Source organism: Arachis hypogaea, chromosome 5 (assembly GCF_003086295.3).
Source record: "Arachis hypogaea cultivar Tifrunner chromosome 5, arahy.Tifrunner.gnm2.J5K5, whole genome shotgun sequence".
Lineage (NCBI taxonomy): Eukaryota > Viridiplantae > Streptophyta > Magnoliopsida > Fabales > Fabaceae > Arachis > Arachis hypogaea.
The window spans coordinates 37,143,305-37,161,005 of record NC_092040.1 but is presented as its reverse complement, the minus strand read 5'-3'; the positions used below and the strand labels follow the sequence as shown (position 1 = coordinate 37,161,005).

The 17,701-nt window shown below is 34.8% G+C and overlaps 3 protein-coding genes across 25 annotated transcripts; all 3 read right to left on the bottom strand.

Moving 5' to 3' along the window:
• Nucleotides 1–2,277: 2,277 nt before the first annotated feature.
• LOC140184686 (uncharacterized) lies at nt 2,278–4,602 on the bottom strand. The gene is made up of 2 exons (XM_072237126.1): nt 4,459–4,602; nt 2,278–2,990 (listed from the first exon to the last, which is right to left on the bottom strand). The coding sequence occupies exons 1-2, from the start codon at nt 4,480–4,482 to the stop codon at nt 2,535–2,537; spliced, it is 480 nt and encodes a 159-aa protein (XP_072093227.1). The 5' UTR covers nt 4,483–4,602; the 3' UTR covers nt 2,278–2,534.
• On the bottom strand, nt 4,036–14,015 carry LOC112801250 (small ribosomal subunit protein uS11-like). Of its 23 annotated transcripts, none has more exons than XR_011882004.1 (14): nt 13,808–14,015; nt 13,673–13,705; nt 13,136–13,285; nt 12,629–12,885; nt 12,461–12,547; nt 11,876–11,975; nt 11,391–11,484; nt 9,786–10,769; nt 9,541–9,623; nt 9,286–9,313; nt 9,096–9,184; nt 8,881–8,991; nt 8,744–8,789; nt 8,087–8,306 (listed from the first exon to the last, which is right to left on the bottom strand). XR_011882004.1 is itself a non-coding variant. In XM_025846953.2 (8 exons), the coding sequence occupies exons 3-8, from the start codon at nt 9,171–9,173 to the stop codon at nt 4,740–4,742; spliced, it is 540 nt and encodes a 179-aa protein (XP_025702738.2). In that variant the 5' UTR covers nt 9,174–9,184; nt 9,286–9,313; nt 9,541–10,119; the 3' UTR covers nt 4,036–4,739. The 23 variants fall into 23 exon arrangements, 1 of the variants encoding a protein (XP_025702738.2); XR_011882005.1 differs by having other exon boundaries at nt 8,087–8,301; XR_011882011.1 differs by having other exon boundaries at nt 10,487–10,769; nt 13,136–13,236; nt 13,808–13,985.
• A 2,161-nt stretch (nt 14,016–16,176) lies between these two features.
• On the bottom strand, nt 16,177–17,385 carry LOC112803457 (protein MAIN-LIKE 1-like). Its single transcript, XM_025846952.1, has 3 exons — nt 17,314–17,385; nt 16,286–16,892; nt 16,177–16,232 (listed from the first exon to the last, which is right to left on the bottom strand). Exons 1-3 carry the CDS (start codon nt 17,383–17,385, stop codon nt 16,177–16,179), a joined length of 735 nt encoding a protein of 244 aa, XP_025702737.1.
• Between the last annotated feature and the right edge of the window lie 316 nt (nt 17,386–17,701).

Here is a 17,701-nt window from a genome sequence, read left to right as displayed (position 1 = left end):
AGGCAATATGAAAATGCCACCTGAAACATTTTTCAAAAACATGCCTACCAAAATATTAAATTTTACTTTTTAAAAATATGAAAACACCTTGATAATTATTTTTCAAAATAAAAAAATAATATTCGAAGATTGAATTTTAAAAAATTGATATAGGTTTTAGTTTATTCCTAAGCACTAACATATTCCGTTAAGCATTATTTTAAAAAATACTAAATTATTATTGAAGTTCAAAGATTATGTCAGTAATTATGAATTCAAATTTAATATTAACAATAGTGAAATAACCTTTTATTTAATTCTAAAAGAATAAAATAATATTTTACGATTAATTATTTTTCATATGCATCCAATTATATAGTGACATGTCAAGAGAAATAATTACATTTTACGTTAATAGTATAAATAGTTATGTAAATGTAAGAATGCAATCGAATTACTATACAAAATATTTGACACTGTCAATGTATTAAAATTAAACTTTGATGACTATCAGTGCTTAAGAGAAGAGGGGGGTTGTATGTTAGCAGTTAGCCTCCCTTTCTTTTGAATCTTACTTGTTGCCTTTTCAAAGGAAGTTAGGAGATTTTTGTTAATTTTGTCTCGTGTTGGGTTTAGGGACACTTTATTTTTGTCTTTTGAGCAACAGAAACAGAAATGGAATAGAGCAGTATAAGTAACACCTATATGTATTTTGGTTTAGCTACTAATGCAATGTAGCGTACATCCAATCTCCATCACAATACTGATGAAATTTGACTAACTTTTTTGCTGAATTACATACACCAATGTTTTGAATAGGATCTACCAAATCCTATCTGGGACTAATCCAGATTCTGACCAAATTTGAATTTGACTAGAACTCATCGTAGCTTTCAACAGCCAAGTGATAACTCAACTTGCAAGGGAATCTCCATAAGATCATGAAACAAAATAGAAAGATGTATAAAGAAAATCAGGAACATCTTACGGCATTTTCTCCAAGTGTAAGTCACTGTCCTTTACCTCTCATTGGCAGTTTTCGACTAACCTCACCATGTTTGGAGAATTTTGATGAGACTCAGACAGACCAAAATGAGAAAAAGAAATAATAAATGAGAACCATCAAGGAGAAGAACTCAAATAACTGAGGCAGCAATGAGATGTGAATCCTGTGTTTTGTTCTTACCCTCTTGCATTCAACCGTTGGCCATTCACTGTTATTATAGAAGAGTGGAGCCTCCAAGGTTGAAGTAAGTTCAAAACCCATACTGTCTTGTTGTCTTGCATCAGAGCTGCAGCAGCTTCGTCAGTGAGGAGAGAGAGATCCGAATCTATTGCATGCATGTTACCCATACGTTCTCATCCTTTTTTTTCAAGTTTCTTGAATCTAGCACATAGAGTTTTGGTTTGGCTCGAAGTTTAGTTTTGGACTGTGGATCTTCTACTGTCCGGATTTGACTTTGATTTCTCCCTCATTGCTTGTTTTGTGCTTGAGACTTGGTAGATTTCTTCTGTATCCTTGCTGCAGTACAAATGAGGGAAAATAGTTTTTGATGTGCTCTGACCTTAGTGTGACTAGGCTCTTGGTATTAGCCCTTTCTTGTTGTTTGGATGCGGGAACATGCCTTTTGTTCTAGAACCCACCATAGCTTCTGCACCTTCCGTTTCCTTCTTTCTTCGTTGTTGGATGATGTGACCGAAGAGTAGGAGTGCCGGGAGAAAAGAGACGACGTGGCTTTTGGTGGAAGGCGAGAAAGGTTAAATGAATCGACATAGTTGTAAGAATCGGTCCGGACCGGCCTGTTCGACTGCAAAAACTGGTGGACCAGACTCGCAACTGGTCTGGTGCAATCTTGGAATAGCTAAAGGAACAAAACTGGTCAAAGTCAGTTAGAACCGGTCAAAGTCGGTCAAAGCATGTGAAAACTTCTTAGAATCGATAAAAATCTGTTCAACCGAACCATTCGGGAGAAAACTCCAAAATTAATGAATTTAGGGGTTATTGGTGACTATAACTTGATCTGAGATTTGCTCATTGAAGAAGAAGGATATTAGTTGTAGGGGTGTAATTTGGTCGGTTTGTTATTGTTTTGGACCGTAAAACAACTGAACCGGCCTATACGGTCCTGAAGTGATGGAAACAAGTTGGGTTACTGCGTTATGGACAATGAACCGAAGAAAACCGACAGCGAATCGGTTCGGTCGGTTACTTCGGGTTTTTAAACTCTAATAATCATAAGTTAAGTCACTGTAAAATGAAGTTTAAAACCTTGAGTGACTTAAAATAACAATAGTATATGGCGTTCGAATTCAGGACAATTTCAACTTAATCCAACAGTAAAACATACGAAGGAATACAGTTTAAAATGGCTAACAAAAAAAGAAAACTAACACAATTTGAAACACACTTCAGATAATGTTAGGCTCGGTTCGGTCTTGAAGGAGCCAACTGTGAACCAAACCGAACCGATCGGTTTAAGTCAAAAAAATCGTAGTAAATCTTCAACTTTGCCTTACAATCCGTCCGGCTCTCGAGCCTCTCTTCCTTTACTCGCTCAGGACGGTTGTAGTGCTTGGGATGTCTTGTCCCTTGTCGATGGCAAAAGAAAGTCTCTTCTGACCAAAACCCCATTAACTCGAGCTACATCTCCCTTCCGAACTCCAAAACCCCTTAATCTGGCAAACTCTTTGTACGCAGCATAAGCATCCTCCTCGGTTGCAAAGTCTCTGCCCAGGAAGTCATCCGCGAAGACTTGCTGGCTTGGCACGCTGCCTGCCTCCTCATTTGCACCGCCAGACCCCCCTACAATTGACACCATCACCAACACCTTTTTCCCTTGCTTTGGAACCACCTCGGGCCTCAAAGACCTCATTTTCATCGTATTCTTCGTCAGTACCATGATAATGTCCGAAACAATCATCTGAACTGTCCCCATCCGAGTCTTGACCTTCACTGTCGAAGATACGGTTGAACTCCATCGGCCAACGCTGTGCAACATTCTACCCTGAATCTATAAAAATCAAAGAAATGAAACTCATGATCGTAGTAGATATACACTAAAAACTAGAACCACAAATATACAACGGAGGAAATATTCACTTCCACAAATAAGGCATACAACCACTGCATTGAATCTACTTTAAGATAGAATTGAACAAGGACTATTTCAAATTGACAAAAAGCAACTCATTATAATTGAATACAATGTTAGTAATTGGTGAATCCAACCACACATTCACAACAAAAGAAAAAAATTTTAAGGGCATAACTAAACCATCAGCAAATTAGCTACCATCAACTGTCTTTCTTAACTGAGTAAACTTAATTCAGCTATTTCTGGGTTCAATGCAAAACATGGTTCATGGAGGTGTTACCACCTTCACCAAAGCTCATCAATTGTAACTATTCTTAACTAATAACATCAACAAAAACACTTAACAAGCTAAAGCCCATCTTCGGCACAAAGCGGTTCTCGTCACACCTATTAACGAAAGGGTGAAACACCCTCTCCACCTCATTATCACAGGAATTAAGATACTTTAACCAATAACATGTATTACAATATCACTTCTTCTATTGAATATCTTACTATACCTCCTATACAAGCTTCATTGTGAATTCCATACATGGCATGAAACAAAAAATCTAACCTTCTTTATCCTGTCTACCATCTGGTCAATTCCCAAAGTAATAAGTAAACATCTTTGACTAAACTAAACTAAATGAAAACTATACAGCAGTGGAGAAATACAATGTAAGGTGAAGAATTGGAAATTCAATTCAATATTGGTAAGTAGGGACACTTGTATGTTTTCCAAGGCAGCTAGCTGTTTCATTTATTTTCCTCACATGGGACAATTTCATACATACACCATATGTAATACTGGATGAGGAAGTTAAGAGAGTGACTAAATGGATAACAATCTAGTTAAATGTATGGAATAAAAAATCACTTCTTCATATAATCATATCATTGTAGAAATGCAAAAGCATCAGTATTCAGTATGAGCTATATAGTGAATTTTAATTGGGATGGTAACCTTAAAAGTGAAAAATGTTAGTAGGGACAATATTTTCTATTAATATTAGTCTAACCATTTTCAGAACCAAGAATCATCATGGATAACACCAAACTAAATACTCTATAGTTGTTTAGCTTCTAATTACAGTACTTGTTCCTTGTTTTCTTTGCCTCCTGCAACATATTTTTTTCCAAAAAATTAATTACTCTTACAATTGGATTTCAAAATTAATTACCCCAGCATCAAAATATTACTTCTCTTAACTAATTTTATATCTACTATATTTTCCCACTTATACACTCACAGAACAAAGAACATGACACCATTCACGTCCTGGTTAATCCTATACCATTGCCCATTATTAAATTCCAATTATGGAAGATGAATGAAGATAGGGTCCACGCAGCTCCTTATTTACCAGGATGACGAGTCGCTGGTCCCCCACTCCTCACCTACCATGACAAAATTGGGGCTTCGCATAGTGGGCCAGCACCTTCACCGCCTCGGACCACTTCGACCACGGGCAGATCCTGCGCGCCACCGACAGGAGCGGCAGCAACAACACCAGCGACGACGGTCCTCCTCACTGCACCTAGGGCTTCCTTCGATGTTATGAGATGGTCGAAGCCAAGACCCAAATGCTGGGTTCCAACCTTTTTTGGTTTTTCGGCCCTAGACAAGGACCATGTCGCGAGCCTCCTTCCAATGGATCGCGGGACGATAAAAACCCCATTCGGCTACATCCAGCAAGCCGGCTCCATTGCACCTTCCATGAGCTCACGCCACCTCCACTGCGCCAGCAACATGCTGCAACAAGGGACCAACACGTGTCGACATGTGAAACTAAGTGAAAACAAATTTGTATATCTGTATCAACTTTGATCTGTACACTAGCGCAACCCTAAGAGAAAAGTCCATATGGAATTTGAATTTCACTGGTTCAGTCAGAGAATCCCCATTTGTATTTAAGATATAGTAACATTTTCAAATGTTCACATCCAAAGTTGCATGCATCCTCAAAATTGAAAATTTATGAAATCGAAAGTAATCAAAGCTTGTTTTTAGACTTGGCCGTGAGTTTTCTGAACATTGTGCTAGGAATCAGAGAAAAAATAGAAGAGCTGAAAAATAAAAGCTTTTAGTTCAGAAATTGCTACAAACTCAACTACCACTTCTCCAAAATCTAATCTCAATACAATTTAATTAGATGGAAAGAAGGGGTAATGAGATATCATACCAGGAAGACAAAATGTTAGTCTCTATGAGGTCGTAGGAAAAGCAGTTAACAGCAGAGGAAAAGATGAACAGTCTTCTCCTCCGTGGCCATGTGACCTTTCCCACCGCAGTTGTAGCAAACACCACCACCATTGCCTCCTCCCCTGTATCCACCACCATGCTCTTCACCGAGCGTAACAATTGCAACCACGCTGTGGTATAATAGGAGGCAAAGAGAGAAATAAAACAAAAACAAAAAATTCAAGATTTGACGTAAACCCAGTTATAAAAACGGAAAAGAAACCATGAATTTGAGAGAGAGAAAAATGTACCAAGAAGCTTACTGGAGAATCTTTCAAATTTTCTAAATATGCTATCTGTTTACAATGCCCTCCATCACCACCACAATAACGAATTGAAAAATAAGAAAATGGAGGAGCAATCACAAAATTGCAGTGAATAATAAAATTAAGGGGTTATAAATAAGTAAGAGTGATTCGTATGATGTATGGCAGTTAAATTCAAAATTTGAAATTCACTAAAAATTAGAAAAATAGGTAAAAAAAAAGAAAGAGAAAATTAATTGAAATAAAAGAGTGAATAACATTATTGGGAGTGAAAGAGAATAAGAGGAGGAGTTGTTAGAAAATATTAAAGACATTGAAGCAACTATACAAACTGAACAATAAATGCTGGGTTATAATTATATCCTTTTTTCGCCATTCAAATTTAAAATTTTAGGTTTTTGATACTTATTAGGTGAAGAGGAAATAAATATTAAATTAGAAGACGAAGGAGAATTAATTGAAGGAAGAAGTTGTTTTAAGAAGCAAAGTTTACTTGAAAAAAATAAATGATCGAATGAGAGACCACACATGAACTAACTGTTTAGAGAATACCATAAAATGTCCAACTCTCAAGCTCTCTTTAGCATGACACGGTGGATTTCCACTACCTGACAACCCTCTATTAATAGTTTAGTATTAGATATTAAATTATAATTAAATAAATAATTATATTAAATAATTAAATTATAATTAATTAAATAAAAATATAATTATTTATTTTAATTAATTATTTAAATCATAATTAAATCATAATTAATTTAATAATAATTATAATAATTAATTAGATTAAATAATCAAATTTCTATTTAATTAATGATTTATATTAATTATTTTTGTCATAATTAATATTGAATATTATTTATATTATTATATTAAATTAGTCGTTACAAAATTAGCCGTTGCAAAACTAACCGTTGCAAAATTAGCTGTTGAAAACTAGCTGTTACTATGTTACCATTATTATTAATAAATTATATTTTGTTACTCTATATATACCACTTAGATACACTTCTATTCTCACACTTTCTACTACTCTTTTTCATCTTCTTCCAGAAATCAAAGTTTTGCTAATATTATTTTTTGTTTGAAAAAAAGGATTCAAACCAACTCAACTCTTTCTTCAATTACTTACAAAACTTTCCTTAAATTCCAACTACCCAACAATCTCAAACCTCAAACTCTCAAGTTCCAAATTAAAACTTCACACTACCGAATACATTTCAAAATCTAAATCCACAAAATCTTTTTAATTTCAATTGTCAAGCTCCTTATAATAATCAATTTCCTATATTCCAACCGCAAAATCAAAATTCACAAACACCACATTTTCCATTTTCATCCATATTTATCCTGAATGGGCCACATTTATCAAATCAATCTCAAAGCCACAAGGGGAGAAACGTAAGTTATTTGCACAATACCAAGAAGGGCAAAGAAAAGATGTGGAGCGAACATTCGGAGTGTTGCAAGCACGCTTTGCAATTATACGTGGTCCAGCTCGTTTTTGGGAAAAGAAGAAGCTTGCCAACATAATGAGAGCTTGTATTATATTGCATAATATGATTGTTGAGGATGAAAGAGACACTTATGCAGAAAATTTTACTCAATGCTTAGAGTATGATGATGTCGAAAATGGCTTATCACAACCTCAGTTGGGAGAAAAAGATTTTGCATCATACCATCAATTTCTCCAAAGAAATGCCTAACTTGAAAATAGGCAGCAACATAGACAATTAAAAGAGGACTTGATTGAACACATATGGCAATTTCACAATACTTGTCGTTAACTATAGAGCCTAATTATGTTTTTCTTTGTATTAAGTAATTTTACAAATTAGTATAATCCCGAATTATATATTGTGTGTTATTGTTATATATGAATTTATTTAATATTAATATCTTTTAATAGTAAATTATTTTTAAATTTATAAATTTAAATACAACTAAAAAATGAATTAATACAGACAGATTTAGTCTTTATTACAGACGAATTTTTGGTTACCGACAAAATTACAGACGTATTTTGTCCCTCTGTAAAAGCTCATCGAAAATTATTCACCGACGAATTTTTTTCCATCGGAAAATTACCGACGGATTTTTACTAGTTACCGACGGATTTTTCCTCTGTAAATTCTCCATTCATATTTCGAGGACGACAAACTTTCCGACAGATTTTCTGTTGATAATTACAGACGAATTTTCTGACGGATTTTCTGTCTGTAATTATAGACGGATTCTCCGACGGAATTGGAGCCTTGAAAGCATTCCAAACTCTAAATACAGACGGAAAATTCGTCTGTAAATCCGTCAGTAAGGTAAAACATTTTTTTAGATTTTTCTATTGCAAAATAAACCAGTTTTCATACAAAATAAATATAAATTTAATGAATACAAATTTTCATCTAATTTTTATCTAACTTGTATCCAAACATTCATAGTATTTCAAAATAACCAGTATTTGATATTAGCAATAGAACCAAACATGGTGTTTAGTTTTTACAATGTATCAAGAACAAAGACCATAGTACCAAGTTAATTATCAAATTTTCATTGAAATTTTTTTGTTTTTACAATGTATCAAGAACAAAGACAATAGTGCCAAGTTAATTATCAAAATTTCATTGTGAAATTTTTACATAAATACACACAGAGTGATTAAAACAACGCTAGCCATTCTTGATGATATCCCAAATGTCATATCATTTCCATCATACATTTACGCCAGCGAATTCTTCGGCTATGCTAGTAGGTACCATTTTCACAGGAGAGTGCATATGTAGAGGACAGAAATTAATTAAAAATATTGGATTCATCATAAACTATTACATTGTATCAGTATCTTGTTTTATATGGAGATTTTCATTTTCTGTTTTCCTTTACCTTTGTTGTTCTTTTGGTGCAAACTTATCTACTAGTAGTTTTAGCTTCCTATATAATCCTATTTCTACTCTTTTATCACAGAAATAAATATTTTCAGTATTTTGAAACAATTTCATAAAATAGGAGATCATCAGCCGTTCAGTCCAATCATAATCTTGAAAAAAGTAAAAAATATACGGCAGGAGTTTCAAATACCCCAAAAAATTGAAATTGGCTATAGAACTGTTATAGAATAAAGTATCCATGTAATAAGAATCTTTGTTTATAGCTTAATACAATGGAAAGAGAAACACACTTACCAGTGATGCGGACAAAGGTTTCCTTTCTAGACAAATCAATCACATGCTGCAATGAGAAATCACCCGATCAAAACCATCGATTCAGCAAATTCAAATAAAATAAGAACAAGGAGAAAATACGAACATAGTTTACTCACACTAAAAATGTCAATGAATGATGCAAAAATGTGAGCAACACCAAAAATATGCTTGCCCTCTCTAACAGTATCCTTATCACATTCCCAATTGCACAACCAACATAACAAGTTCTAATAATGAAAAAAATAGCATCTTTATATCACTGGAATAAATATGAAATAAAAGAAAAAAGAAAGAATAATAATTAGAATAGAAACAAAACTATAGAATATACCGAAAAGTTTATGTGTATTGAATGTCCCCAATACTTAAGGGTTGTAAGATCATAAGCCCTTGCAACTTTTTCTTCCATATGATAGCCACCTTTAATCAATTCATATAAAAGAAAAAATAAAAAGAAAAAAACACTTATTAGCAATCACAAGAAGATGGTTGAAAATAAAAGTCTTTAGTTAAGAACTTACCCAACTAAACTATATCATGCAACGTTCACTTGATTGAATTTGTAATCCACAATGTGAACATTGGATATTCACAAGAGAGAGAGAAAAAGTTAGAGTGAAAACTGGAAACAGCTCATAACTATCCATACTAATTGGACAAAAAATATTTGCAAAAGGGAAAAAAATAATGAAGAAATTCAAACAAATAAATTTTAAAATGTCAACAAATGAAGAATATATAATTTTTTATTTTATTTTATTTTTTTCACAAATTACCTTGTCTTCCTTTCTTAGTTTGCCCTTCTTTTTTGCAACTATTATCCCACAAATGTGCTTCATATATGCCGGTCCATCTATGCCTAATAGAAGAAAATCAAAAGGAAAAAATGTTAAAAAATATATATATTTAAATAAAAAGGCAAAAAATAAAATAAAAACCAAAAAAGCAAAATAAAAGTATGTTTTAAATAGTTGATAAAATTAATAATGAAATGAAAATGAAAGTGAAAAATTTGACTAACCTTGTGACACCTCTGTACTGTGAAGTTCTTTGACCAAATGTCTCAATGGATTTCCTATGAACAGTTTGCTTACTACTATTATTGTGTCCTCTCTTATTATTCTTTGCAACTTCCACCATTCCATTATTATTATTATTATTATTATTATTTCCATTAACCCAGTTTCTTTAACATTACATAAACCAACGGAATGAAAATAGCTTTATTGCTATAGTAGTATTAAGAGAAAATTATGTACTATGAAAGAAAAATGTTGAATTATCCTTTAGAAAGCACCAGGACAAGATTCATTTTCCTTTGTACATTTTGATATTGATTCCTGTACAAGAAAAGCTAGCAACTTTCAAACAATCTAAGCTACCTTGAAACAACACATTTTCTCAAAAGCAACCAAAGACAAGAATCAAAGCAGAAATTTTAGGCGCAAAAAGCAGGGCATAATGGTAAAAGTCAACCAAATAAATACAACAAAATACAATGTCTAATTGAAGACTAAAACTTTCTCAAATTTTACAAGTCTCGTTTCATTTCCTTAATTACCAATAATAAAAAGGATCGTAGTTAATTTAAAGCCATATGAATTCATGTAGCAAAGGGGCATGCAAAACGTCCCTTTCAAAAGTACAAAAGGAAAACATTAGAATGAGTAGAAAAAATTAATATGATGATGAAGATGAAGAGTTTAACTGAATGTCACTCACAAAAGCAAATTCATGGCCAGGAATAATAGCAGCAATTTCCTCCAACATGGAACCCAGTGTCAGTGAAGGACATCTCCTGAGAAAGGCACATGCCTCAGAAGCCTTGGCCATGGCAGTTTTCTGGTCCTCAGCAGTAACAAAAGGCAGAATTGGTGCCTCACCCCATCCCACAGAGTCATTGCTGGGTTCAATTCTAATGGCCACGTTCTCTACCATCTCCAACCTTGATGATGCAACGGTAAAAGGTGCAATCAAAGGCACGTTCAGTGGCCTGTTCTCTGCTCTGTGCACATCAACAGTGAAAGTTTCCATCAAATTCTTGAAGCCAAAGGTGATGGGCGCTACTGCTGTTGCAGGTGCAGAAGAAGAAACCAAAATAAAAGAAAGAACACACATTTTCGTCATCTTTGGGAACACCATAACCACTGTAATACATCTGACCTACCAAGACCTGCATGTTTATGTCTTTAAGTAAATTGTTGATCTAAAATGATAACGAAAATGATCTAAAAGGATAAGTACAATATATACAATAACGAAAATGATCTAAAATAATTATTGGTCATGAAGTAGTACATACAAGTAGTACTCATCAATTATATTAGGCACAAAACAGTGGTTTAATAATAACTAACAACTTCAAGCAAGGAAAAATACTACCAATTACAAATGTAAAACATGAGAAAACTTACACCCAATTTCATAAGCAATCCAAGAGGAAAGTACCTAAATCTTGTGAATTGGAAAAAGGAAACACAAAAAACAAGTTCCGCTCTTTTCCATCTCTCTTAGGAAATTCATCAAACACATGGCAAGCATAACAATACTGAAGCGAGACAATCTCTCAAGCATGTTCCTCCAATAAAAATAACAACACAATTAACAGGGAAATTGAAATTGATACCTTGAGAAGCTCATTGGCTTCAAGTGTCTCAATGAAAGAGGTTGAAAGATTGGGGGTAACACCAGACTTTCCCACCAACTGGTCTTGAAATCAACTAGAACAAAAGACAAACAGCTACTTAAATTGATTTCCTGAACATAAGGTAATTGCCCATATACAGAGTACGGACAGACACAATATTTGATCTTAGAGTAAGAAAGACAAGAATGATAACACAAAAAAGCAAACTCAACCCTATAACAGTGACGTTGATTCAATACCATGACCATGATCCATTCAGTTTTAACATACACAAAAAGCATAGAATTATTCATATGATATTTTCTACCATTAACAAATTCTGTTAGATGAAAACCAGTGTGTGAAATTACTCCATATATATCATCATTAATGGAAAATCTAATAAATCCTCAAAAAAACTATTTGGTCAGTATTAGCATGACAACTAAAACCTAAGTCCTGAAATCTATAATAAGACAAACTACCTGAAACCCTGTGTATCATAAAAACGCATCTTCAAATCAGCATTTGCCTTTGGAAGAGCAGATCGTTTCACATCTCTTTCACCAGTCATGACTCTATTTCCTACAGCTCCAACAAATCTCTTCTTTTTAATTTTTTGATCCAACCTTTCACCTCCAGCAAGTTATTTTAATATGTTAAGAATCAATTTGAGTACATATAAGATATTACAGGCCTAAAACTAAAACTAACTTACCTAAACTATCATGATCAATAATAATGCAGTTATTTAAAATCAAATGCTTGTCTACTTATATAACAAGTATTTTACATCAAAGCATCTCCACCTTATGTTTTCATTCCATAAATTCCATTCATATGAATGAATGTGTGTTTTGGGGGTAGGAGGGTTGTTTTTGTTTACCTTCATATGAATGAGAAATCAGAGAAAGTTGAAGGCATAAAATAAGTGGCAAGCTATACCTAGACTTAATCCATCAAGCAAAACAAGAAAGATATTAGAGTGATTTTTATTCTACCTATCATTGTAACCTTTAAAATAAATTGTTGTTCAGTAAAGATCTTAGATTGATTCATATTCTACCTACCTGTTCAAAATCCTTGTTAATAATTTTTACAAAGTGATCAGGAGGATTCTGGAGACTTGGGCAAGGAAAACCATTTGATGAGAAAAACTGCAGCCAAAAATAGAATTCAATAAGCCATTGATTTACAGCAATAAATACATATATGGACAAAAGATACTGATTTCTAACCTTATTGGCAGCTGAGACAGGTCCGAAGTAGCTTATTGCTTATTGCTTATCAAACATTTATGTGAGTAACTTCTATTCTATTTTATTTTATTTATCTAATCACTAACACAAGTTGCATTAAAGACTTTACACCCACGCCATCACTAACTCCCAATTCCTAAAGGTCATTAGTATTCTGAGGATCATAGGATTCACCATAAAAGAAGTCCGGAACAACCACATAGTACCCAGAAGCTGCAATCTTGTCTACAAGCTTCCTAAACAACAAAAGATGAATAATGTTATTTAGGACAGGAACACATTGAGATGGAAATATAGATAATTGACAATAAGAGTAGATTGAATCAGATTAGCCTCCTGTAACACCTCTTTTCCTCAAACATTTTCCTTATCTTGCAATCCAATTTCAAACTTCAAATAAGTAAATAAAGAAACAAATAAATAAGAAACATGGAACCAAAATCTATAAAGAGCAACTGTCGTATTAAGAGCAAAACACTGATGTACCTATTAAGAGCAAAACACCATCTTAAGGTGGTTGTTGTTGAACTCTAACTCACTGTAAGGAAGCAACTGGCATAGAAGTCAACCACCATCCCACAACGTCTCTGCAGATATAATAGAACAACAGAAGAGGCTAACTAATACATCAATCACCTGAAAAATACACCATACATAAACATAGGAATTGAACACTGATTAATTAAGAATGTGCAATATGAGAAGAAATAGATTAAACCAGCGTTACAATGGTGAAACTGAAAAGTTTCAGTAGCCTCTTCAAGTATATATATATATATATATATATATATATATATATATATATATATATATATATATATATATAAAATTGAAATCCAAGTGTTTCGCACATTGTATAAGAACGAAAAATATGAATAATTGAAAGCAATGCATTTATCCACACAAAAAAAAATCAAAAATAGAATAGAATCGTGAAACAAGCTCAAAATAGGTGATCAAATCCCTAAGCTGAAAATTAGAAACATTTAAAAAGAAGAAAGAGAATGGAAAAGGCAAAATTACCATCGGTTTCGAGATACCAGCATGTGATAGAAACTGCAACAGGAAGAAGAAGCTCAATCAACATCAACAACAACAAGAAGATAGAAACTGCAAAGAAAAATTAATAAATCTAAAATTGGCACAGAAAAATTGAACCCTAAGCAACAGAATCACAAGGAGGGGGCTCATGCAACACAAGGGATGACAGAGAGAGATCTGCGATGCGAGCAATGACGGCAGCGGCGGAAGAAGCTCGTGGACGGAGAGAGGAAGAAGCTCATGGACGGAGAGAGGAAGTAGTTGGTTTTAGTTGTGTATAATGTGAATGGAGCTCGAGAGAGGGGAGATAGAGTTAGGTTTAAATGAACATTTTCCGACGGAATATTTTAAATTATAGACGGATTTTTTGTCTGTAATAATTTAATAAAATGCAGCGTTTTGCCTATTTAATTACAGACGGATTTTCCGTCTGTAACCATTTTCACGGAAAAAAATTAATTTTTCTGACGGAATTATCAACGGATTCTCTTTTCCGTCTGTAATTTATGCTAATTTATTTTTTTTGTTTTCCTACAAAAAATCCCTCTGAAATTATCTCTGTATTTCCGTGGGATAAAATTCGTCGAAAATATCCGTCTGTAATAACTAGTTTTCTAGTAGTGAAATTACATTATTCAAAAAAATTAATTTTACATTGATTTTAAGTATTTTAATTAATTAATTAATTAAGTGGGACTACAACTGGGACTAAAGTTAGTTCCTCCTAATGGAGAAGAGAGAAATGCTTTGAGTTCTTATTTTTTGTTTATGATGCAAAAGTTGATGTGGAGTTACTTTTTATGACAGATGTGTCATAAACAAGAATTGGGATGAGTTCTTTACTGGAGATGGTCTGAAGAAGCGCCTATGTGGCATCTCCTTTCTGCTACGGGTCATGTCATCGGTGCACTTGGAACTGCCGATGATAGCCTCCTGTCGCTGTGAGTCAGATGTGTCTCTCCCCTAATTTTAGTTGTTTACAAAGAATGGGTGAGTGAAAGGGTATATGAAAGGGTGTGGTGTGAGGGAGTGAGTGAGTGAGAGAAGAAAAGAGAAAGTTAAACATTTAATTGGGGGGAAAGAGGCAAATATGTAATTTCACTTTTTTTTGTGTCTATTGTTACCAATTTTTGCCACGTCAAATTTTCAATTGTCAGATCACTTAGCTTTGTTAGTGATTTAGATGGAGTTAATATTTAAAGTAATTTTGCTAAAATTTAAAAATATTAAAAATAAAATTAAATATAATTAAATGTTAAAAATATTTTTTAAAAAATATATAATTATCTATCTATTCTATTATATAAAAATTGAATTTTTGCACTTAATGATGGAGTTAATGTAGCATGTTCCGGAGAGTATTTTTCGATTTAATTATTTTAATTCATTCAATACATTTTATTACCATGATTTAATTATATCAGCTAATTGATTTGATTAGATATTTAAATATTAATATAATTTATTATAATATATATTAGGGCAATTTATGTTTTTAAATTGTTTCAACCCCAAATTTACGCAAATACATTGTTTCAAAAATGGTTACGCAATTACGTTATTTCACTATATTATATAAACCGCTACTGGCAGTAGCGGTTTATAATTGCACAGAAACCGCTAGAGCCTGCAGCGGATTCTGTTTATTTATGGTTCTTCATAAACCGCTACTGCCAGCAGCGGTCTATGTTTGTTGAAATGCGTGCGTAAACCGCTGGTGGCCATAGCGGTTTACGTGTATTCTGTGTCATTGGGTTCCCTATATAAACCATGGAGGGGCAAAATGTGGAGAGGTAGAGTGTTATTCACAAATGGATGGGGAGGATAGTTTTGTGGCTTTGGTCCATTGCTCTGGAAAAATTCAAAAGAGCAAACACCACGGTGTGAAATTCACAGATAAAGAACCGGTTAGTATTTTTATTCGAGCTTCAAGTACATTGACAGAGATTAAGCTCAGCATACTACAGAAGCTTGGTACCTGTGGTACGAAGCAGGTTAAAAAGTTGTTTTACAAGATTTCCATTACCGTTGTGTCAACCGGTGTGTGGTTTGAGACCTTTGTGATAGGGTCGGATGAAGACCTGCAGGTCTTGTTTCACTGCAGGCGTAGTTTTCCGGAGGTGAGGATACCTGAGATGTTTACGAAGTTGGAAGATCGTGTGGATAGCTCTGGGGCATCGGCACCGGGTCCTCAGTCGACCACACGGGGCGGTGCATCGATATCACTGCCTGTGGTAGCAGCGGTAGTTCTACCTATCGAGCCAGAACGTGCTGAGGTTGAGTTTGAGGTTGGACCGGATCGAGTTGAGAATGCGCTTTGTGATAATGATTCCGATGAGGAGCCGCTCGATATTGGTGGGGACAGTGAAGATGATATACCAATAGGTGCAGCCCATGGAGGTTCCGGTTCTGGAACACAACATAAATTTTTTAACCTGTGAAAAAAACATAAACCATACTTGGATGCCAGTGGAAAAGAGAAATAATCAAACCCGGACGGCCTCAACGAGGGAAAACGCCAGAATATCCAACTCTGTAGCAACTGGAGGGGACCCGCAAGGTTAGTCACATTTCTGTTTGCTACCCGACACATACATCGGTACAACCAAGCCAACGCAGCCGAACCCCAGCTATATCGCCCCATCTCATCAAGGTTCGCCACAAATGGCAACCACCGTATATGTACCCGGTTCGCACTCTTGTCCCCAAATAACTGAGTAGATAAAAGCATCATGATGTAGGCACGTGCGTAGATGCGAACTGTCTCCTCGTTCGCATCTGGTGGTAGCACACTAAACCTCTCGTGGAACCATGTAAAGTGGACCGTCATCTGCTTGACCTTATTCGGTGGTGGCAGCTCACCGAATAGGTCTTGAAACCACTCCCAGGCTGGTCGACCACCCTCAATATATGTATCAAACTCACCAAGGCAACCACTCACAGCCTCCCCATCGACAGGCAACCCAAGCTGAAAAGCCACGTCCTGCAATGTCACTGTGCACTCTCCAAAAGGCATGTGGAACGTGTGCGTCTCAGGACGCCACCTCTCAACGATCGCACTAACCAATGGCTCATCCAACCAGAACCAATGGCTGTTTAGTCTGGCCAAATGGTACAATCCAACCCTCTCTAAATACGGGATGATCCTATCATGCATGGGCATATTCTGTTGCCGTCTCACACTGTATATATACCTAGTGGGCTGCAAAAAACAGCACAATAAATACAGAATACAATTAAATTCTCCAATCCATAACGAAATTCCCTATCTAATAATAACACATATCTTAAAAATGTCAACAAATTTTTGACCGGTAAACAAATTAATCCCTAAAATCTATAAATAAGTAGTCAATAAACCAGCGAAATTAATTTGTAAAATACTTACTACAATAGCACAAATGACAACAAACTTAACTTATTAGATAACACCCACAATTATAAAAGTATTACAAATCTTAAACAATAAAATTCCAAAAAAAAATTCTTTATATTCTTACCTTCATACTATTTTTAAAACTAAAAGGGACTAATCTATAAAATCCGTATATGCTTGCGTTCATATCATTTTTTCTAGCTAAAAAATTGCTAAGCCTAAAAAAATACCAAAATAATTAACTAACCTCGTCACCAATGGAACCGGCAACATGCGCAACACTGTTCAGTCGGTACATGCTCCTTCTGTCTTCTGCCATGATATCCCGCTGGAAGTCGCAGCTCAAATACCTCGGACCCCCTCTCAACTTGCTCTGACCTCTCTCTAGAATTTCCTCTCCCAACCTCCAATTGCATAATCCGCGGCTGGCTCAGCGGTTTATATAGTCATGCATACTTAACGTAAACCGCTATAGCCTCTAGCGGTTTACGCACACATCCCCACGCACATAAACCGCTGCTGGTAGCAGCGGTTTATGACCAACTTCTCTCAAACATAAACCGCGATGGGCTGCCGCGGTTTCCATGCTGCACTTTTTGAACAGAATCCGCTGCAGGCTCTAGCGGTTTCTGTGC